The following is a 24073-nucleotide window of genomic DNA, read 5'->3' as shown; positions in this document are numbered from 1 at the left end:
AAATTGATAGTCAAAAGTTGTCAAGGAGATAGTGTCAAAGAAATAGCAGCTGTCACAAGGTCAAGTTGGAAGGTTCTTGGCAAATTAAAGAAGCTTCAATAGGACCATTATATGGAGGGCAGAAAAATAGGGGTGCAGGTAGAGCTATAAAACATTTGTACAGCTCAGTGTTAAATACTGAGTTATATCCTTTTGTGCCATGCAAGTTTCTTAATTGGTGGTGAGATGCTACTGAGATACACTCTAGCTTTTTCGTTTGTGAGTGAATTGGTAGGGTCAGGAAGACTAGTGAGATTATTCCAAGAAGGGCCATTATTTCGGATCTGAGGAGAGCTGGAATTGAAAACTCATTTAGGAGGTTAGGAATTACAAAACTTGGTTGATTGAGTATGGACTAGGGGAGGCCCCTAAGGACTACTACATTTTTAGTTTGCATTTTAGAGTGAATGATAGTGGTTTCGTTTACTGAGATAAAGATCGTGGGAGAATTCCATACTTATAAAAGGGGAATCAGAATGAACTTTGTGTTGAACATTTTGAAACCATTTACATCAACTAAAAATACCATAAACAGTGAGTACAGCAGTGTAGTTGAGTATTTCTTGAATTATGTGTGCCACAAATTACAGCAAGCTATTAGATGCTTCGAAGAGTCTTAGGAAGGGTCAAGATACCAAGGGAAAATAGAACAGAAAAGCAATTTATTATCATTGGTGTCTGTGACTTCCTGCATTTTGGGCCCCTGTCCAGGTCCTCTAAGTCTGAACTTCGCAGTTACACCATTTGGATTCTTGAAGTTCTTCACAAGCCACCTACACTCCTTATGGTGCTGTCAAAACAGCAAGCCCACAGACTGTCACCTACAAGTAAAACAGACACCCAGGCTCTTGTTTACTGGTAGGCTGTGGTGTTTCCTCCTCCTGCCTTCCTCATGGGACAGAAACAACTTTCTGGAGGCAAAAATCAATTATCAAGATGGAACTTCTAAGCTCAGCAGCTGCCAAAATATGGTGATGGCGAGCTCGAAGCCGCTGGCACAGGTAAAGGCAGTTCCAGGCCTTTCTCCAGCTCCCGGAGGCAGGAGTCCTGTGCAGCCGGGGCTCCTTCTGGGCTCCTTCGGCCTTGACGCCCAACGGGGCCAACTGCCAATCACCAGCTGCTCACCTCCCATGCAGGTGACCCGTGGCCAATCGCCAGGGGCCTCTTTGCCAGGGCCAGCCAATCGGGGCGGCGCCTGGGCCGCGGCGCAGGGGGAGGGCGGGAGAGGGCGTCCTCAGGCGGCTCCTGGGCTGGGGTGCGGGGCGCGAAGGGGCATCCGGGGCGGGGAAGGGCCCCTCCCCTGAGACGGCGGCCGGCCGCTGCGAATGGCTCTCCTGCTGGCCGCTTGTGGAGTGAGTAGACCCTCGGTCGGGGCGAGGGGCCGCCTCCCCTCAGCCCACGCCCCCAAGCTCCCCTCTGTGGTGCTGCTGTCCTGCTTTGGAAATACTTGTGTGGAACTCGGTTCTCCTTTAGAAGGCTGACTCACAATCAGTTCAGTTGCGCTCTAAACTCGAAAGCTCAACTCTGACCTCTTAAACGTAGAATCTTCGCTTGCAGGCCAAGTAGAATTTGGGATGTTTAGACTTTGTGCTGGAGCTGGCGCTGTATTTGTGTGTCAGTGATGGATGCTGCTGTTTGGTTGGTGGGTGGCTAGGGAAGGATGTGGTTTTGTTTTTAAGTTGCTGCTGCAAATATTTTGGAAACTTCAGTATAGTGTTATGGGGTTCATGGACCGACCCTGGCGAAGGTTTTAAGGTTGTCTGTCTTAGCTCAGTTGTGGAAAGTTGCCAGTGATTAATATAGCAGGATGGGAAGGCCCCTGCTGGTTGGCCTGCTGTACTTAAATTCTTTTATTTTTAAATCATGAACGATTGAGATTTAGGTTGAAGAACATTTTTTAATGTGAAGACTTGGCACTGCATGATTAAATTGTTTTACTTTTTAGCTGCATTACAGAAATTGAAAGCCAAGTAATTATTTCCAGGCTTTTCAGTGGGAAAAGCTGGCAGTGGTCTTAAAGTGGAACATTCGCAGCGACTTTAAAAACAAAACAAAACAAACAAATAAACAAATGGAAACAAAATGGGAGCGCTCATGAAATTACTCACAGCTCATTCTTTAAAACACAGTCTGTGTTGGAACAACTTTTGAGGCCCCAAAGTTTTTAGTACTAACGTTTGTCTTTTACTTTTATTTAGACAATTTTTTAAATTTAATTTTTGTGTATCTCTACAAGAGACTACTTAAATAGAAGCTGGATTGTTTTAATGTACTACATCCATGTCAGGCATACATCTCTAATAAGGGGATTTTAGTTTGAGGATTTAAACAAGAAACATTTTTTTTTTTTTTTTTGAAGTTGAGTGCCTTGAGTTTGGTTTGAACAGGAATGACACTGTACTTGAAGATGTCTTAGTAAATGAGAGGCTGAAGAACATATCGAGCTTGGTTATGTTGGAGATCTTCAGGGAGTCTGCTGTGATCTCTTTTCATTGGAAAGTTGGTTGTGTGGTTTGCCCTTTTGGAAACCTCCTGCAGGGCTACCTTTCTGCAGGTATACCGCCACACCCATATTCTTCACCTTTTGATTTAGAAAGGTAAGGATGATAACAATAGTCATGCGTTTATACTAAAATATTCAAGGATGGCCCCTGGGATGTGTTGAGTTCTATCACTAAATGCTGGACTGTGGAGAAGTAACTGATGTTTGTAGTAATTTTTATACAAGGAAAGGTGTTTATTGTTACTGTACTTAGCAGAAATTATATATTTGGAGTTTTTTAAATAAAGATCCAGACAGTTACTTTTATTCTTAAAGCTAATCTTCCTCTTTAAATATTTTAACAAAAGCTACCACACAGCCGTATAAAGCAGTTTTCTCTGTTTCCTTCTCCCCACACTTAAAGCTCTTTCAGCTTTAAGATCTCTTGGATTTGATGGGTTTTCTTCTATGATACATCTTGAGTCCTTTGCCCTCTCCCAGAGGACTTTTGGGAAATCTGACGAAAGTGAGGCAAACCACACCCATCCTCTTCACTCAAAACACATCGACTGAGTCACTGCCGTGCTTCTGCTTTGGGTGCCTTTCCCAGTCCAGTTCTGGCACCCTCTAAGGCCCGCCACAGTGGTGTGAATTCATCTCACAGATGTCTGAAACCAGTTCCCTGTGGTCGGTTTCTCACTCGAGCTTGTCTAGCCACTGCTCTTTCTCTTCATTCTTTCCTTTTACTTAGATTACAGTCCACATTTCAGTTGGACCCTAGTGCATAGCACCTATTAGCTTTTCCTTGCTGTGTAACAGAAGGCAGTGTGCCATTAAAGAATGTGTTCATTTCTCTTATAGCCTTTGCTAAATGTTAATTTTTTGTTCACATGTTTGATTCTTGTTAGGTTATAATTTGCTAGAGATAAAAGGTTTTGCTCATCTTTGTATCCCTGGAGCCTTTGTCACTAATGGAGTATGTGTCCATGTAGGCTGGTCTCTTCCTTACGTTTCCTTACTCTGAAGAGAAACACCTAACAGATTGATCAAATTAAAGTTTTGTATGACAGAGGGTCTTCACAATGAACACCCAAAGACCCAGGAAAAACTGTCTATGGATAGCTGCATAGAATATGACTGGATCAAGAGCTATGATGTAATGCAAAGAGACGTAAAGAAAAGCCTGTTTGGAGTCTTATTGGTCAGCCGGGGTATCTTTCTTTCTGAGTAATGGGCCAGGACTCCTTCCAAATGAAAAATTTATGACTTACTGTCAGACAAGGGTCTCAGAGGTTTTTGTTAGTTTGTTTTAGTTTTAGTTTTTTTTTAATTTTGAGACACCCCTCCCATGTAGCTCAGGCTTGTCTTGAATTTGTGATTTCCTTGTCTTTTCCTCCAAATGCTGCTTTGGGAGAAAAGGGGAATGTGAGAAATTCAGATACTATTTCTAAGTGCCTTTCAGTTCAAGCGTGTAGCAATCATAAGTATGGTGCTTGCAGTTTGGCTTTCGGAGCTCAGTAGAACATTGTAGGTGTTTAGCAAGTGGGTAAATTGTATAAACTAAAGACATAACAACTCACTCCATGGCCTGGTTACAGAGATATGTAACCCTGTGAAAGGGTCTTCTGGCCTGCAAAGGTTTTGACCCACAAGTTGAGAACCACTGCTCTAGATCAATGTTGAACTCCTCAAATTGATAGACACTCTTAGGTCAGGATCAATGTCTGCTTCACCTTGGCATCACCAGAGTGTCCAGCACATAGTCACAGAAGATGCCCAATGAATAAATAATTACTGTAACAGGATTGTAACGCTCAGAGTAGCACATGTAAAACTGCCCCTGTGACAAGACTTGGTATGAGAGAATGGAATGTAGACGGGGTAAGACAGTTGTCGCGGCCTGGTCTTCTGTGTCACACCACCATTTGTTGTGATAGCCTTTTCTCCTGTTACTTCTTTGTATTATCTCATCAACATCAGATCTCAGCATTCATGCAGTCTTTAATAAATGAGCAAGGTATCGCTTCAAGGGAGGCTGGTACAGAACTCGCAGGAACAACTTTATGTTAAGTACTGTTGAGTAAACACACTGCAGGACTCCATAATCACCACCTTTTCCCCTCCTACATTTGCCACAAACCAAGTACTAGCTTGGGGGACACAATAGAGAACAAATTAATTCAGGTTACCCTGGTAGACTTCCAGCTATTTAAATTGGATGATTTTGTGTGTACTTTGAGCAACTTTAGCAGAACTGTGCCTGTGTTTCCTTCCAGTGGACATCAGTTACCCAAAGACAGCTTTGGCAAATGCAGTTTTTAAGGGATAAGGCCAAGACAAAGTGATATAATCTATTTCTCTCTCTCTTTTTTATTTTTATTTTTTTGGTTTGGTTTGAAGTACAAACTTTTTGTATAAATAGTTTATCATGTAGGTCCCCTTGTGTGTTAATTTGTCATCTTGTCTGCTGTACAGAGTTCAGATCACATTAGAAGACCATAGTGTGTTTGTTTAGAAAACATTGTTTAATCATAAGTTGTTAGAAGAGTTCTCAATTTTTGCTGAAGTGCTCAGCTTATGGGCTTACGTGGTTAATATCACTTTATTCTGCTTCTACATAGAGCATGTTTCCAGGAAATTTATTGAAAATGATTGTCTTTGATAGATCTTTAAAAATAGATTGAATAAAATGTTGGTAATCTAAGGCTGGAGAAGGGAAGGTTTGTTCTCTGCTTTACAGTTAAATTAAATGCTGAGTTAACTGAACCTGATTGATAACCTGAGACATCTCAGAGGGTAAGGCCCCTGCTATTCAGGCCTGATGATCTGAGCGACATAGTCCTCTGACATCCTCGTGCATTCTATGGCATACTTTCACCCCAAGAATAATAATAAAAAAATCAAACCCCCAAAATTCTGTAGTTTAATAAAAATAAATAATAAAAAACAAGCAAACAAACCCCAGCTAATTCAGTTGTTCCTGAAGAAAGGCTTTGTTTGCAGACCTCGTAGTAAAAAAGCATCAAGTAGTATATTTTATTTTTTGCAAGTTTGCTTTGATAGATGTTGAGTCATGAGCATGTTGGCAGGAAGGTGTGGAACCCTCTGTGTCTTGTTTTTTGTTAAGGGCACATTTTTTCCTATATGACATCAGGGGCTGTTTTCAGGGCTTCTTTCCTGCCTGGTGCTTTCCCTTTAAATGTTGTTACAAATTTGGCTATGATTTATTTATTTATTTATTTTGGAATGCCAAGTTTTGTTTTGGGCATCTTTTAGGAATTCATAGATAATCTTGAAGAATTTTGGTGACTTTGCATATAAAACTTTGAAAAATATGTATGAATTGTGTCTTCTGAATATTTTTAATTTTTATAAAATAACTATTTAGAAAAATTAAATATGTCAAACTAAAACAATAAGAATCTCTCTTGATTTCCCTCTTTCCTCTAACAGCATTTCATGTTTTTTTCCCCCTTGTGTTTGATTTCAGGGAAGGAGGGAGGAGGAGAGGGAGAAGAGGAAAGAGACAAACAGATGGACAGACAGATTTTTTTGAAGACATAGCTTACAGCAGCTAGATAGTGGTTGGGCACACCTTTATTTTCAGCACTTTGGAAGCAGAGGCAAGTAGGTTTTTGTGAGTTCGAGGCCAGCCTGATCCACAGAGTGAGTTCCAGGATATCCAGGACTATAAAGTCTATACCCTGTCTCCAAACAAAACAAATACAGCTTACAATGTAAAACTTAAATGGCTTTTAAAATACGCAGTTTCAGTACCATTTGTGGCTGTGAGTTGAGCATCAGCGTTGACTATTTTACCTGCAAACTCAGTCTTCCCACGATTTACATGTTTTTAAAGGTAATTTGCTCCATCTGACTCTTCGGAGGCAGCTTTATTCATCTTTCATAACGTACATGTCTTCTAAGAGCTTGACGAGGTGAATAACCGTGCTGCCCATGCCAGGGCACTGGTAATTGTGCAGGCAATGGCTGTGGCTGTTCTATTTGTAAACTCAGGCTTTTGTTTATTTACTCTGGCTGCTTTTTATGTAGTTTTACTGAATAAGTTGGGAGAAATTTTTTTAATAAAAGTTATTATTTTTAACAGGGAGAAATCCTGTATACCCCAAACTTAAATTGCTTTATTTTAAAAAACCTTATCAGTTTATAGAGTCTGTTTGTATTTTGTTCTGACAGTGAAAGGGTGCATAGAGTTTCATCATGAGCACTCATCCTATGTGCCATGTCATACTGGTATCTGTACCTGATTTTTAATTCTTGATTGACTTGTATGAAACAGGCCATTTCTTTCACTTCTGTGTGAACAGTTTTGATTTTGCAGCTTAGTTTTCTTTTAAAGTAAAAGTTTAAGCATTAAACTATTTTCTTCATAAATTTAAAACTAGAAACAGTTTCACTGGCTTTTGCTGCTGTTCAGAGTTGTGTTTAGCCATTACAACCTTCAGTGTAGGGGATGCTTTCTTTGTACTACTTGACTCTTTGTTACCAAGGTAACTTTTAGATATAACTTACATTTTGTGCCTTAGGCAAAATAACTAACAGCTTTCTGCACATCTCATACTGGGTTCTTTTCTCTGGTCTGTGTCTAGGCTGTCTGTTGCCACATTTTGTTTATTGCTTTTACCATTTTATGTCGTCCATTATCTTCTTCAGGGTTTCAGCTTACTGTTTGTTTTCTTTTCTAAAAGGAATGCTACACCTGATGCTTATGTCTTTTTCTTGATCGTCTATTCCTTAAGAAAAACCGCATGTGGTTATAGTATTAGTCATCAGCCTTCTCTTTTCTCTCTTTAAATCTGTCAAGCTGACTCACCTGTGAAGTACTACTGTGTGCGTTTTGGGATCAAGTGAATCCTTGCTCTCAAGGCTCGGGATCTAGAGAGGAAATTGAACAGCTAGCATTAGATTACCTGGCCCATCTGAAAGCAGGGCCAGTGAGCTGTCCTGACCTCACAGGTAGTCAGTTAGGAAGCTGAAGTCAGGATTCGTGTTTGGTCCTTAATGCTGTTTGTGCTCAGTTCCGTGACATCAGCCCCTTAGAGGAGTTTTAGATTACAAGTTCAGTGTCCTCAGGCTACAGACTCTTCAAATAGCATTGAAAAACTTACTAGAACAATATAGTATTTGGGGAAAATAGGGATAACATCTCAAATGTAAATACAGAGTATCTAATAAAAAATTACAAAAATAGTATAGTATTTGTAAGTAGAGGGTGGGGTTAGAATCCTAATTAAAAATCCTAGTTGGGAGGAGTTGGGGAGGGAAAGCTATAATCAGATTATATTGTATTAAAAAAAATCTGTTTTCAATAAAAAAAAAATACTAGTGGAAGATCTGGATGTCCAGTAAGCCCTTATAAAATGGGCTCAGTGCCAGTCTGTCTCTCTTTTTCTCATATTTTTTCTTTTTTTTTTCTTTTAGACAGGTTTCACTTTGTAGCTTAGGCTACCCTTGAACTTGCAGCTATCCTCCTGCCTCAGCCTTCCAAGTGCTGGAATTCTAGGCCTGAGCTTTGCCTATAACTATTTTACAGTATCATAGTGATAAAATGAGAAAGAATAAGTGTATAAAAGACTTTATAGTACTGTGAGTTTTTTTCAATATGTCTTATTAATGGTGAATCCATAGTGTTAGTGTTGCTTACTTAGAATTATGAGAAAAGACCTTTTAGGGGATTCTTGGGATACATAGAATTTTCTGATTTAAAAAAAAAAAAAAAAAAAAAAAAAAAAAAAAAAAAAAAAAACTAATATAGGTACCATGCGGATAAAAGAACCTAATTTGAAGTCATACATAGCTATGGAAAAATGCCTTTCAGGAAATACCATGGAGAAAAGGTTCAGCACTATGCTCAGTTTTATGAGTATTTGAAAATGTATTGACTTCAAATGGATTGATAGTTGAATATTATATCTTTAGAGTTAAAGTAGTTAGAAACCCTGACCTTCAGTTCTCCTCACTGGCTCCGAGGCCTGTGCTGTAGCTATAATAGAGGAACCATGAGGGCTATAAATGTTTCAGGATGCTCAGTTAGCCAAGGATATTTCTTCACATGGAATCTCGGGCAGGTGAACTTTACTAAGTTGTTTCTTTAGTATACTTTTTTTGTTTAAATGAACTTTTAAGTCATCTGATAGGAAGGCAAAATGGTGTCATTTCTCTAAGAGCTTAATATGCTAATTTCATTTTCTAAGAAACAGAAAAGCCAAGAATTTTGGCATAACTGTTTAACTTGTCATTTGCTCATGTCCTTATTTTCCTCTGTGTAGTTACAGGTTTTCCTCTTAGTCCTTTGCTTGATTATTGACATTACACCTGCAGCATGGTAACTTTCTACTCTCTCTCTTCTTACCTTTATGGAAGATCAGTACCACACTTGCTTTTTTCCAGTCTTCTGGTATCTCTCCAGTTCTTGAATTTTCAAAAATAATTGTAAGTGATTGAATCGTAAGTATTTCCTCTGCTTCTTTGGTTGGGTGAGAGGTCACCTCAAATGTGTCATGCCCCAGTTGTTAACATAGACTTTGAAGGTGCTTTTACATTAATTAAAATTGCATTTGCATAAAATTTCATTAATTTTAGGGTATTTGTTTTGCTAATTAAAATGCCAATATTTGTCCATATTTTTACTTATTTTTCATTAGGTGGGTTTTTCTTTGTTAAAATTTTAAGCTGATTTTTTTCCCCTTTGTAGTTTTACTGCTAATGATGTATTCTATTGAGGCAGGAACTAATGTAACTCAGGCTAGCTTCAAACTTGTAATCCTCCTGTCTCCACCTAACAGATATTGGGATTCTAAGTGTGTGCCACACATGGCTTCCCTTTCTTTTTGGGGGAGAACATATTTTTTTATTACATACTTTTTTGTTCTGTTTAAGAAAAATACTGCATGTAGCAAACTCAGTTCTTCACATTTTCATTAAGAAATGACTTTGATATAAAATATATCTTTGTTTTGTGTTACTCTCAGTCCTCCTTTTCAATGCTTTCCTCAGTTCCAGTCACCCAGAGATATCTCTCCCCCCCCTCGTCCCTCCCTCCCTGTTTGTTTGTTTGTTTGTTTTTCTAGACAGGGTTTCTCTGTGTAGCCCTGGCTGTCCTGGAACCAGCTCTGTAGACCAGGCTGGTCTTGATCTCACAGAGATCTGCATCTGCCTCCCTAGTGCTGGGATTAAAGTTTCTTAATTATTGATTCTGGTCAAGAAGACCTTAAGTCATCTTTGGTCACTTTGACCTTTGTTTGTTGGTCTGTCACTCTGTCAGCAGGAGTTATTTTAAAAGCTCTTACTGCCTGTTTCAAAAGTCTTACTAGGAGAGTCACCAAAGCAAGCTCTGATTTACTTGGTTGGGGGTTAAGGATACCCCTTACAGTGCTCGTTTTTAATGGAAGTGAAACATTTTGTTTTGTGTTTAGTGTCTCACCAACAATCATTAATAGGAATTGATTAATCATGAATTAATTGCTGACATGTTAGCTTTTAGGTGTCTTCTAAGAATATTATACTAGTCCTGTATATTACAAATTAGAAAATACTGATTCCAGTTTTCTTTTTATATCATAGACTATTTTGTATTTGTTTCTCTATAACTGCTTTTAAACTTTTAAAAATGTGTTTTAGTGTTTTGAGAGAGTCTGACTGCCCAGAATTCTTGGTCTTCCTTCTACATGCTGGGATTATGAATGCTTAGTTAAAATGTAAAGTGAATTCCTATATCAGCTGATATGTAATGAACTGAGGTACATCAGTATTGTAAGCCCTGATTGCCAGCACTGCAGTCTGGTCCCTTCAGTTCCTGCTGAAGAACATGAGCAAGGGAAGAAAGGAAAGGGGGCAGAGGATGGAGGGACAGAGAAATCCAGGCACATGGGGAGCAGCAGTTGACAGTTGGTGCAGCTAGTGCCACATGCGTGCAGCTGGCGCTGAGACAGACCTGGAGGGTGCTAATGAGTGAATGGCACAGTTCCTGTCTGTGTCTTGCTTCAGAGAAGTCAGACAGTAATGTGCAGTGTTAGGGCAAGTGCAGAGTACTACAGTGCATCTGTTCAACTCCTACACTGATCTCTAAAATGTGAAATCATACAGTTCTTCAGGGTCTGCCCTGTTCGCAGTTCTTTCCAAAGGAAGACAGACCACCCTCTGCATGGAACAGTTTATATTATTAGTCTTGTTTAAAAAGAAGTCTCTAGGGCCAGCAGGATGGCTCACTGGGTAAAGGCCCCTGATGATCTGATTTAAGTTCCCAGAATCCACATGAAGGAGAACAGAATTGAATACTGGAGGCTGCTTTCTGACATCCATATATTCAGTGCTGTGTGTGTGTGTGTGTGTGTGTGTGTGTGTGTGTGTGTGTGTGTGTTTGCATGCGAGCACTATAAGCTGTTGGATTGGTACACAAGGGAGGTCAGGCCAGTTCTGCAGTTTTAGACTGATGGATTCCATTGCCAACCTCCCATAAGCATTCCATAAAGAGTCCACATCTGAACTAACTGGGGTAAGGTTCAGACTTGGAGTTTAAATATTGTGTTTCTCTTCTGTAGCAGGGTTTTACTGATTTGTTTAAAAGGTTCTGTTAATGTTGACAGAACTCTAACTTAGAACTCTAAATGAATTTAGAAGAGAAGACTTTTTAGGATCACTTTTCCTCCTCTGTGCAGGGTTCTCCTATTTATTCTTCAATGTGCCACTGATCTTTTCAACTGTTGAGGAAGAATCTGGTATTTAAGTCATGTTCACTGGGTCTTGATTGTAACAATATCACTAATTATGCCTTTGTACTCTGGAAATGAAATAAAACAAAAAACGAATCCAAGCCTCTTCCTCATTCTCTGGTGTATGAAGTCAGCAGGAGCTCTTCCTCCTGGGAGTGTGGTGTGTGGATTCTACTGCTCATCAAACATTTTTAGTTCTCTGGATAGCTTTAAAAATGTAAGGGTTTAGCAGGGTAGAGGTGGTCCAACCTATTTAATCCCAACATTTGGGAGGCCAGGTGTAGGCCCATCTGCTGTGAGTTCAAGGCCAACCTGGTCTACATAGGTCTACTTCCCGGCCAGTTTAAAACAGTCTGGATCTTGGTTTAAAACAACCAAAACCGAAAGAGTATGTTTAACCATAAATTTATTATTATCTGGATTATATTGTGAATACATTGATTATAATTTTTCTCAAATTATAGATAGATAGATAGATAGATAGATAGATAGATAGATAGAGATGTAGACATATAAGTTGCTAACTAGGAAGGGAATTTTCCTTGGGGAAGTGTATGTGCATGTAAAAAACCAAGTAAGGTAAGATTTATCAACTTTAAATTTAAAAAAGAAAATAATTAAAAGATAAATTGGCTTTTTTCATCAAAAGAGGCTGTAATTATAAAAAGTTAACATTGTGTGTTCGAATTTCAATTTTAGTTTAAGGAGAACAGCAGCAAATAGTAATAGTGTACTAGTAGATGAAGTGGCTGCTGCTGTATTAGTAACAGGGATGGGAGGAGGGAAGGAGAAAGTCTCTGAGCTAAATCCAAACTAGGGACCACATTTGCCAGCCCCTACTTGCTATGATATGTTGGGGTTGTGAAATTGGATTGTGTTATGCTTTGACAATAAAGAAGTGTGATGTGTGCCAAGGTGAGCAGTTGCTGTGATACCAAAGAAGCTTCCGTGTCAGCTCACTAGATGGTGAATATAAAAATAAGCAGTGTGTGTTGGCCACCGGCAGGGCAGGCAGGCCACAGCTGAGTTTGTTGAGATAAACCCTTCATCACCCCTGAAGAACAGTTCTGGGGTTGGGTGAGAGAAGTCTGCTGCTGGTCCGACAGCTGTTTGTGCAGGTAGCCACCACAACACAGGCTGGGAATGAGGCTTTCTCCAAGTGCTTAATCTTTTGCAACTAAGACTCGTTGTTTGGTCAGAGATGATTAAAAACTCAATTTCTTTTGGAGAAACTGAAAACAGGAGGCTTATGGTCTTTTGGGAACTTGTTGTAGACATACAAAAAACAGGGTATGTCATTGCTCAACTTTTAAACTGAGAAAGAAATGGGACCTCTAAATAAATAAACATTTGTACCATGTCCGGAGTGTAGTGTTCGTGCCAAGGCTGACGTGAATAGGAAACTTGATGAGGTGAGAAGGAACTTGATGAGCTTGTACTTAGAAAGGGCTGTGAGGATGTTTAGTTGAGTTCATAATTCTCTGGTTGTAGCCTCCCTGGTGCTAGGATTGTTGATGTGTGCCACTGTCCTCAGCTCTTTTAAAGTTTTTTTGTTTTGTTTTATTTTTTGTTTGTTTGTTTGTTTTAATAAGGAAAAAAGAGGGTGGGAAACCTGAGCTGATGCAGTGGGTTAAGAATATAAGGCTAATACTGGCCGTGAGGTAGCTCAGTGGGTTAAGGAAGTTGCTGCCAAGCCTCAGTTCAGTCCCCAGGACTTGCCTGGTGGAAGGAGGCAACTGACTTCTGTAACTGTCCTGACCTCCACATGAATTGAATTCCTCCACCCCAGCAATAAATAATTTTTTTTTTAAAGAACATGAAGTTAAGATTCTGGGGACAGGAAAGATTGGGTGGAAATAGTCTGGGAGTTTTATAGGTTTTAGATTAATAACTGTGGCTCTGCTGAAAAATGGAACCAGTTGTGGGGTTTGTGGTAATGAGGGCCAGGGAACCCTTGCCTTTGAGCAGTAGCATGTGTAATTGGTGAGAGAGTTTGTGGCTGATAAGGGAGGTTGATACTGCACTTCTCTTGGAAAGTTTAGTTAACTTTCACAAACGTACTTTTGTAACTATCCTGTCTGTTTTTGAACGTTGAAAGTACTCATTTGAAGGATGAAGAGTTTACTGTAATACTGTTGCTTATGCACTGACAGATTATTCACTCTTTTTCTCTAGGGTTTGGATTCAGGATTTGTTCCTAGTGTCCAAGACTTTGATAAGAAGCTTACCGAGGCTGATGCTTACCTGCAGATCTTGATAGAACAGTTGAAGGTATGGCCCAATGTTTTGAGGTAAAGTAGTAAATGTTACTAAGCCAGACTTAGAAGTTACTTGATGGTAATTTGCATCCTTTTGTGGCTTTCAGCAATTTTTGAAGTTGATTCTTTAAATTTTTTTCTCTAATTGTATTGATAAAATTTATGTTCTATACTTATTGAGGGAAAAGCTAAATAGGATATTGTAAGGTCTTGGGTTCTCTCTTCCTTTGTTTCTTTTAATTAAAATGATAAGTCATGGGAAGAAAAAAAATCTTCATTAACTTGGAAGACAAAGCAGAAAAAACTCTTGAGTTTAAACAGATAATTTAAGCTGCTGACACTCTCATGTGACTAGTCTATATTCCCAGTCCTTGGAGGACCACCTTTTTGAGGCTAACTATGTAGTACACTACATAATTCCTGCCAGTCTAGGCTACAGAATAAGACCCTGTTTTCAAAATTAAAATTCTTATTGGAGGTGCTGGGGAGAAGGCTTGATATGCAAACATGAAGGTCTGAGTTGGCTTCCCAGAACTCAGGTCAAAACTGGGCACAGCAGTGCAAGTCTGTAACTCTCCCTAACACACACTCACACACACACACACACACACTATATACATATTCTAAAAGTTCAAAAAGTCATGGTTTTGAAGATAGATGGCTGTCAGAAAAATCACTTGGTCAAAAAAGCAGAGGCCCTAGTTCATTTCCCTAGCACCTATGTAATAAGCCAAGCATTGCTATACATGCCTGTAGCCACACCACTATAGGATAGAAACGGGCAGATCCTGGGAGATGGCCTGCCAGCCAGCCAACAGGTTCAGTGAGAGTTCCTGCCTCACAGAGCCAAGTGGAGAGTGGTAGAGGAAGACACTGCTCTCCTCCTTCTGCCTCCACATGTGCACACACGCACATACATTGCAAACATAGACAAAAATTACTTTTTTGGCAGGGGGTGTGCGGCTACAACTCTACCATAACATTTAGTAGCACACAGAAGAATGTGATTTGATACAGAGCCTTGAAAAAAAAAATATGTGTTAAAAATGCATTTTTTTAGCCACAGCATAAATGTTTAGAAACTAGGATTTACTTTTCTATTGAGAAAATGTACCCAGTGTAATAAAATATCTTTCTACTAAAATGTCTTTTTTATATTCTGTAGCTTTTTGATGACAAGCTTCAAAACTGTAAAGATGATGAACAGAGAAAGGTAACTTCTACAACCATAATTCTATTTAATTTTTTAAAATTCAAAAGTTTTTTTGGAAAGGTAATGGAAATCCATCAGTATTTTATTGTAATAATATTGTTAAAGCCAGGAGAACTAAAGAGTGCTTAGAATCCCAGCCCCAGGAAGGGTGAGACAGGAAGATCAAAATTAATGACCAGCTTGTACTACCTAGCTAGAGTCTCCATAAAATGAAGCAAAATGGATGAGGCATGGTGGCATGTGTCTTTAATTCCAGCACATGAAGCTTTGTGAGTTTGAGGCCCCAGAGGACTACATAGTGATACCCCATCTCAAAACAACAAAAGCAATATTACTGATCTACAATGTACTACTGAAATGTGCTCTCAAGTGATGTTATTTGGAAAATTCTCATTTACAGTGTGATAACTACATAAAAGGATAATATGCAGGTTTTAATGTAAATCTGTTTTTACAAGTATTAGGTATCTGGGAGTAAGTTCTTCTCTATATCTGGTGTATTAAAGGTAGAAAGTTGTTAAATTTCCAGGCTCACACCATTAATGTCAGCACTCAGGAGGCAGAGGCAGGGAAATGTCTGAGTTCTGGGCCAGCCTGGTCCAAAGTTTGTTTCAGGCCTCTCAGCTACACAGGGAGATTCTGTCTCAAAAAAAAAAAACTAGAAAGCTAAGTTTCTGCGCAGTGACTTAGTGGGAGGGGTGGCTCAGTGTGCAGGAGGCAGCAAGAGCAGCCCAGCGCTCACCCAGCCTCCTGCCTGTCCGGTTCCCTCCGGTTCTGTGGGATTTATAGCTGCCATAGCCTTTCTTGCCCAGCTCCTGGTGCAGAATTTCTTATTCTTATTGTTGTTTTACTTTAGGGAAGGTGATTTTTTTTTTTTTAAATCATGAAGTCTGTGATAAATATAAAATCTCTTTTCAGGAAAGGTGTAAGAATGTTCTATACTTTCTTATAAATCTTGAATCGCATAAATTTTATAGGTGTTTATCCATAAATTACCTGGAATTTTAAATTTAAATAATGGATTTAGAGTAAAAATAAAAACAAAGTATTCCTAACTTGATTATACTGACTCAGAATGGTATAAGTAAAACAATCTTTTAATTGCCTAGTTCCTAAAAACTTCTTTGTGAGTCTCATTATTTTTATTTAAAACTTTATTTTTCACAGAAAGTTGAAACTCTCAAAGACACAACAAATGTAAGTTACGTATTAAACTCTGATGTCTCTTTTTTAAGCTACTGCTGTTAATTAAGAACAACTAATGTCTCGGTTGCTAAGGATTTTTCTGAGGGTGTTTAAGGAACAAAAGTGTCCTCCGTACATGGATAAGATGTGGTAGGCACTGGGGCACACATCTGTGATAAAGCAGTTGGGGATGCATGCAGAAGGGTTAGGAGGTGAAGCCACCTTCAGCTGCATGGTGAGTCTCAAGCTGGGTCATTTTGTCTCAACAACAAGGAAGGAAAAGGGGAAGGGAAGGAAAGAAAGAAAACAAAGGAAAAAAGATGGTACAGGTTCACAGTCGGACATGAGAAGTATCTCTGACAGATCATTCATGAGATACATGGAAGAAAGGAGCTCAGTTCTAAATACAAAATTCATTTATGTATTTTAAATACCTTACCATGCAGTTGATGCCTGCATTTTGACTCAATGACTGAAACTGGGACGTGGGACTTGGAGGATTAGCACTGTACATACTCTCACCTTTAAAACTCAGGATGATTCGAGCTTCCTGAATTCACTGCCTTTTAGTGTTACCTCGTAGACCAATAATGATATTTGTATCTTGATAAAAGTGTTTTTAAATACTTTTAAAAGTGTTTTTTAAAGTATTTTAAAATAAGGAAAATAATATAACTATTTTACTTGCAGCAAGATTCTAAAATCAGTGTTTTGTCTTTATAGAGCATGGTAGAATCAATTAAACACTGCATTGTGTTGCTACAGATTGCTAAAGTAAGTAAATTTTACTTTTTTATCACCTTACAAAGTTTATGATTTAAAAAACTATTTGAATTTTTTTCGTAAACATAAAACTTATTTCTGAGACAGTCATGAAACATTACCTTTCAACAGTAAAATGCGGAACACTATTTTATTGTACTACTAGTGTATGTGGATGTTGTCACACACGCATTTTTTTCTGGGTTCTGGTCGTAATTCCTAGTAGTGGCTGGGAAGGAAGGGAACATGTATGTTTAAAGAACTCACCCTTTCCTTTTCACAATAACTGCAGCTTAAATGTCTTACATACTTTTTCTTAGAAATCAGGAATTAAGCTTTAGCACAGTTATTTTTCTTATGCATAGTAAAGAGTATGATAGAGGTATTTGTGAAATGTGTGTTTGACACACGTTTTCTGTTTGTTTTTGAGGAAGAGAGGATGCTGAACTACATTGTCGAATCACTCGTTAATTGTTATCCACCACAAAATGGGTAGTGAATTATTGTGGCTAAAAATAATAGTGTATGTCTACTTTTTGAAAGCTTTTTGGTATAGATAGATCTGAAATAGATAGGCCTGGAATTTTCAGAAAGAGGAAATACATCTGAGAATAAGCACTTGGTTTAAAAAACCCTTCTGTCCACCTTTATATTCATGTCCGTGTGTCTGTCATACTAGAGGGAAGACGTAGGCAGGGAGACAGCGCAGCAGGCAGGCTTGAAAATCACTGATGGTCTGTTTTGAAAAAAAAGAAAACTGGGTTTTGTTTGCCCAGCTGTAGAACCTCTTTTACCTCACATTGCTAATGGCACAGCCTAGGACATAGTTGGAGGCATGAAATTCAGGCTAAGGTTTTGTTTTGTTTTTTGGATTTAAGTTTACGCGACTGCATTGGAGAGCACCTGCACACATGGGGGTGGGGAGGTTTCACATCCTTCAGAAACTCTATTTGTGTGGTGATGGAGGAAATACAGTTTAGATTTGTGGGTCAGTTTGGGTAGTCTTAAAGTCAGTTAGAACTGTAGATGGCTGAGACTTTGTGTGTAGCCTTCTCTTGGCTTAGTCATGTCTTAGCTACTCACTTAAAACCATCCTTTAAGTTTATTACATGAAGTTATTTATTAGCAGTCAGAGGACAACCTGTGGGAGTTGATTCTCTGGCATTCAGTCTTCTATTATGTGGGCCTCTGATCTTCAGCCTTGGCACCTTTACCTGATGAACCGTCTTGCTGACTCTCATCAAGAATACTGTTGGCATTCTCTGTCTTTGAACTGTATTACAATTCAAATTACTCACTTCTCTCCCACTAGTTTTCTCTCAGTTTACTATTTTAGTCCAGGTTGGCATTTCAGAATGAGTAGTGGCTCATTCTGAAGTCACTCGAAGTTTGGCTCCTAATCAGTCCCAGAAGAAAGTTTTATGTCGTTAACACTTTTGTTGTTTGTTTCTGTACAAGCAGAACTTTCAGACATATTGGCACCCTATATGACTCTGCATGTTTAAGCTTAATTTCAGTGTAAATCTTTTCAGTTGCCCACTCACACCCTTGGCTTTTCTTCCACAAGTGGAGACGACTACTTGACATTTGAGCCATCTCTATCGTCTGCCTCTGCTTGATCACACTGTCCCATAACGGGTCTGTCTTACCTTTGTTTTTCTCTACAGAGGAGGCCAGCTTTCCTCGGTTTCAGGGACTTTGCTTCTGTTGGGTGGCTCCTCTCACAGGGTAGTCTTACTGCAACTCATTCCGAGCTCTGCCACACAAATGTCTCACTATCTAAAAATAAGCTCGACATCACAGTAGTTTCTTTTTTTTCATAACCTTGTATCACTGGCCAAGACTGCATGATGTGCGTTGCTTACTCACACCTGCTGTGTTTGTGTGAGCCTTTGTCTCCTTGAGGACTCAGCTGTCCACTCATAACAGTATATCATAGAGACGGGATTAATTCTGGCATTCAAGAATAAGCTTCTTCCCTTTTCAGTTTCCGGTGAGGGATCCTTTCTCGGCCAGAGGGCCCTCACCCTCTAGCTTTACCCTTGTCCTCTCAAAGCATCCATGATTGTAAAGACTTTGCTTGTGGGCTTCTTGTCTTGTTTTTTGTTTGCTTGTTTTATGTCAGTGTTACACTTTGATTGATTTTTGTTACAGTAGGAGTAAAGGATCCAAATCTGTTACTTTTTATGTGATTTTTTTTTTCTATCACTAAAACCCCATTTTCTGAATGTCATGAAACTTGGGTTGTATGTTAAAATTTACATAGGTATATCATTAAGACATTTCCTCATCAGAGCAGAATGATCTTTAACCTTTTAAAAAGTATGAATGGTTTAAAACACTGAAGTTTATAATTCTATTCAAAAGTTCTCTCAGATCAGGAAGTGCTCAAGCTTCATTCAGTGTCGTATTTCTGGATCTTGATCCTGCTTCTGCAGTTAAACACATTACAGCCTCACACGTGTCAGCATGTGCACACATGCTGTGGTTCAGTTTAGTAGTCTCTGGTACAGGGTTCCTTGATATTTTGCTTTAGAAAACTGATAAACTCTCCAAGGTAATAGAGCAGAAATAGGCTATAGCTTATTGCAGGTGATAAAACATTTAAAAGGCTGCAGGCTTGTGTATATTTCACTATACCTTAAAAGAAAAATGAGCTTTGATTTAGAATATCCCATAAGAAAGCATATATGAAAGAAACATTTTGAAAGAAAATTGCCAAATGTAGTTTAGGGTTTATTTGATCATCCAAAAACCAGAAGATTTGTTTTGAGGTAGGGTCATGTAGCCCAGGCTGTCCTCAAACTCAGAGCTAAGGATGAATTTGGTGACCTGTGTTCTACTTTGCCAGTGTTATGACTACAGGAGTGTGCAGACACAGTTCGTGCAGTGTTGGGGACCAAATCTGGGTTTCTTGTTGTAGATGAAAGTGTATCAATGATAACAGTAATCTGTAACAAAGAACCTTAAAACTGAGTCTTAAAATAGTTAATGGCTTGTTCCTTATTCATTTATCCCTGTGCATGCAAGGGCCTACTTAGGTCAGAAGGGAGCATCCGATTCCCTGAAACTGGAGTTCTAGTGGGTGCTTGGAACTGAACCTGGGTCCTCTGGAAGTGTAGCAGGTGCTCTTAAGCTGAGCCGTCTCTCCAGTCCTGGAGTACCACCTTGAAGATGGTTCACTTACACAGCTGTGAAGTTGTTGGGGAGTAGAGTTCAGCTCCCCTCTGTATTGTTGTCTTTGTGGCTACCCGGGGCTCTTGATAGTCTTTAGGCTGCAAGAAAGCAAGGCAGGTTGCAGGCTGGAAGTCATGTATAACTTTCATTTAGTAAGGATACTCACAAAGACTCATGTAAGTTCAGAAGAAGAAAGGATAATAGACCCATTCTTGGTATATTTAGCCTTCTATATTTAATATTCCTAAAGTCTTAGGGAGAAATCATTTTAGTGTTTAAAGATGAGAATAGGAAAACTAAATGTCAAAAGTTTATAATCTGAGCAGGAAACTTGATTTTTCTTTCTTTATAATTCTAAATGATTTATATTTTTAATTTTTCTATATTAGCATTAATGAGACTTTAGAGTGTCAACTGTGTAGGGGAAGATACCAGTTTGAATTGAGTACATATTAATTGCAGTTATTTTGGGAGATGAATAACAAATATGTATTCTGGGCCAAGAGTTCCTAGAGCACATCTGGTTGGCTAGGATAGAGAGAGCACAGCATTTGGTTGATGAGTTGCAGCAGTAAAGTCAGCAAAGGGAAAGGTACAGAAGCAGCTGGGAGGAGACCAGACAACATCTTCAAGAGTTCTCCAGTGGAGCCCTATAGGATGTGCTCAGATCCTCCAGTGACAAATCATTACCAAGTGTGAGAAACACTATCTCCAGGGAGGCTCATTATAGACTCTGTACTCTGGTTTTTACTAGAGGCCTGTCAGTAGGTACTTCTGCCATTCTAGACCATAAGTGAGACCATTTTGTTTACACAAGAAGCTCAGTGAGCCTGTCTTTCCTGTTTGATGCTTTGGGCCCTCCACAGACCAGATTTCTGAGCTAACAGTTTGTGTTAGTTTTTCCAAGAGTTGTCTCAGGTCTGCTGTAGTAGCCATTTTTTTTGTATATGCACTTACAGAAAATGTCAGATATTCAAATTCTTCCTGATTGGCACTTTGATGTATACATCTCTGAAAGCCCATATTAATAGGTAAATATTTGGAAAATAATTTTTATGTTTAAAACAGAGACCAAAGATTGGCTTCTATTTAATCTTGATACTTTCATGTAGGACAGATTAAAATGTTAACTTTACATGTATTATCTGCATAATCCAAACTCTAGTAGTTATCCTAGGGGATGATTGTGGGTATACTTGCTACTGTGGAATTATTTATGTCTGTCACGCTACTATGTACCCGGTTTCTCTTTGTGTTGTTGTTTTGGACTGTCTCCCAGCTGTCTAGTGGAAAAAGGAAAGGTTATAGCTGTTACTGTATGCCATTCTGAGTCTCTCTGATGTCTTCCTTTGGCACTGTATGTCCTAGTTACAGTTTCTGCTGCTGTGACAAACTCCATGACCAAAGGCATATTGGGGAGGAAAGGGTTTGTTTCTCATTTGCTTTCTCAGCCTGCTTTCTTATCCCAGGACCACTTGCCCAGGTGGTACCACCCACAGTGAGCTACTCCCCCAATCAGTCATTAATCAACAATGTGCTCTGCAGACTTAACTACAGGCAAGGTTTGTGTCATGTTGACAGAAGCCCTCCAGGACACTGCACTTGTATTATGTACTTAAATGTGGCAAGGATCACATTAGTTTCTTTTATTTCAAAGACTTGGTTTAGTGACAAGTGTGGCGCTGCACACTTTGATCCTAGCACTTAGGCAGAGGTAGGCGGGTCTCTGAGTTTGAGGACAGCCAGGGCTTGTTAAAGAAACCCTGTCTCAAACAAAACAAAACGAAAACTTGGTTTTGTATCTTACTTTTCTCTCTTAAATATTTTCCTGTATTTTCTCATTTTATCTTCATAAAAACTCTGAAACAAGGGGCTGGAGAGATGGCTCAGCAGTTAAGAACACTGGCTGCTCGCTTAGAGGTCCCGAGTTCAAGTCCCAGCAACCACATGGTGGCTCACAATCATGTATAGTGAGATCTGGTGTCCTCTTCTGACCTTCAGGCATGCATGCAGGCAGAATACATGCATGAATGCTGTATACATAATAAATAAATCTAAAAAAAATCCCCTGAAATAGATATGATTTTACATGAGCGACCATGAAGAAACCTAAGAAAAGCAGTTTTCTGAGGTTGCAGTATTCTAAAAATATCTTAATGGTATTATATAACATTTTCAGAGGCTTTTTGTTCCCTCAGATTTCTCTCAGTATGTTCTTCCAGAGATCTCTGATGGCTTTGTAGATGGTACTCAGCCAGGTGATGCTCTCCCATCCCTGCAGATGAGGCCATCCTGTAAGACTGCTACCCTGTTGACACGTGTTGGGCAGAGTCTACTAGAGGGCGAGTGGGAAGAAGGAGGATGGAGTAGATGAGCCCAGGGTAGTTATCTGAGAGAGTGAACTGTGTGGAGCAGCATGGATTGGGAGCTCACCTCTAGCACAGTGTCAGTCCATCGGGGTCAGTGATGCTGCCTGTGAGCACTGAGGTAGAGTTCACTTAGCAAATTGTCTGCCTAGCATGCACAGAACCCTGGGGGCCGTCCTCCATTCCCTGTGAACCTGCTATGGGGGTGTAAACCCGTAATTGGAGGTAGGAAGATCAAGACTTTAGGGTCATCATTTTAGTCCAGCCTGGGGCACATGAGACCCTGTTTCAAAATCCAAATAAACAGGCCAGAAAACTCTGTAACAGTTATTGGTGGAATAAATGAACGAGTGTACATAAAATATTTGCCAGGTAGTATTAGCTGTTAGATAATCATTCCATGCATACAGCTGTTCAGGTTATTGAGACAAAAATTAGAATGTATTTGGTACGATTCTGAAAAGCAGATATGTGAATCTTGCTCATCTTCGATTTGTGGTGCTGTTTTACATAATGGTCATGCATGAAAAGTGAAGTAGAATTAGAAATTGTGAAGAGTCTGCATAACTTACCGTAAAACTGAAACTTAGAAAATTTGAGGGTCTTCATCCTTACTTAATTAACATATCTGTAAGTAAGTCAGTAGGGTACCTCACTGAGCCTCTGGAAGGGACTGTCACAGTACTGCTCTTCCGTCCCATTGGTTGTGTTACCATGGTAGAATTGTGTCTGGTTAAGAATGAGCACACAGGAAGGGGGGGGCTCATTGGAAGCAGAGAAGGCAGGTTCTCACTCCATCACTTACCTAGTAAGAGAAGCTCTCTTGTTAGGAAAGTACACATGACATTACTAAAATGTGAGAATGAAGTTAATGTCTTTAACATTTTTCCTTAAGGACCAGAGTAATTCGGAGCAGCACGCAGATGGAATTATAGTAAGTCTAATGGCGTCTTTGTTCCTTTACTCCTGCAGAGCCTTATAACCATCCTGTCAGGAGCAGCCTGAGTCTCTGTTCACTTCTCAACGCAAATTCCTCTCTCCACATACTCACTGCTTCTTGTTTTTATCTCGCAATCTTCCTTGAGCTCCTAACGTTGGCCATCTTTAAATAATCATTTGGAGGGGAAATGGCAGTCTTCAAATTGTTCTAAGTATTGGTTCTGTGAATGAATCACTTTGCACGTGTCAACTTGACCGGTTAATTAGCTTTCATGATGCATCTCTCACTTAGCTGCATTTCTTATGAAACATTGTCTCAGATGAAAGGGGGAGTGTGCAATATCAAAATAGACCTTCATCTGTTAAAAATGTTTATATTTATATGTTCCCCTCCTGTTTCCTGTTTAGACTATACTTGTTATTAGTACTATGTTGCATAATGTATTCTTGGTAGAACAGGTAACAAGGATTCTTGGACATAATTATTCTTTCAAGATTTCTCAGCTGGTAATGAAAGATTTTAATGACTTATAGTTGGAAGGCTGGGGAGATGACTCAGTTGGGCCTGCCATGAAGGCATGAGGACCAGAGTTTGGATTTGTCACACCCACCTAAAATTCAGGCATGGTGGCACGCCCCTCCAAGTGATAAGAAGAATGCAGCCAGGTGCACAGGAGCAGATGTGCATGTGTGCACGCGCATGTACACACAGATGTTCACTGTATATACACACAAAAATAAGTCAAGGTCTGTAGTTTAATAGTTTTAATGACTTCTATTGACTGTTCCTAAAGTAGAGCTGTGGAGGTAGTTCAGTTGAGAGTTCTTGCTTAGCATGCATGAAGCTCCCCCCCCCCCCCCAACACACACAACATTAACAAGATGTAATGGTGACAGCTGTAATACTTGCTCTCAGGAAG

The 24073-nt window shown here is 39.4% G+C and overlaps 1 protein-coding gene across 9 annotated transcripts in view; it reads left to right on the top strand.

Moving 5' to 3' along the window:
- Positions 1–24073, top strand: part of OSBPL9 (oxysterol binding protein like 9) — a gene marked incomplete at its 5' end in the record, with an annotated part of 126082 nt that overhangs the window by 75375 nt on the left and 26634 nt on the right. For 2 of the 9 annotated variants that reach the window (XM_080921600.1, XM_080921596.1), the window contains 6 exons: positions 8906–8974; positions 13429–13524; positions 14677–14724; positions 15892–15921; positions 16633–16683; positions 23110–23148. In XM_080921600.1, the coding sequence (XP_080777726.1) occupies positions 8906–8974; positions 13429–13524; positions 14677–14724; positions 15892–15921; positions 16633–16683; positions 23110–23148 (333 nt within the window). Of the gene's footprint in view, positions 1–1326; positions 1392–2398; positions 2637–8905; positions 8975–13428; positions 13525–14676; positions 14725–15891; positions 15922–16632; positions 16684–23109; positions 23149–24073 lie in introns of those variants that run through there. The other 7 variants (XM_080921601.1, XM_080921598.1, XM_080921603.1 and 4 more) reach the window with 6 other exon arrangements.

The sequence above is a fragment of the Micromys minutus genome (genome assembly GCF_963924665.1).
Source record: "Micromys minutus genome assembly, chromosome: 9".
NCBI classification, from domain to species: domain Eukaryota; kingdom Metazoa; phylum Chordata; class Mammalia; order Rodentia; family Muridae; genus Micromys; species Micromys minutus.
Note: the sequence above shows the minus strand (reverse complement) of the source record. Positions and strands in the feature narration are given on the sequence as shown.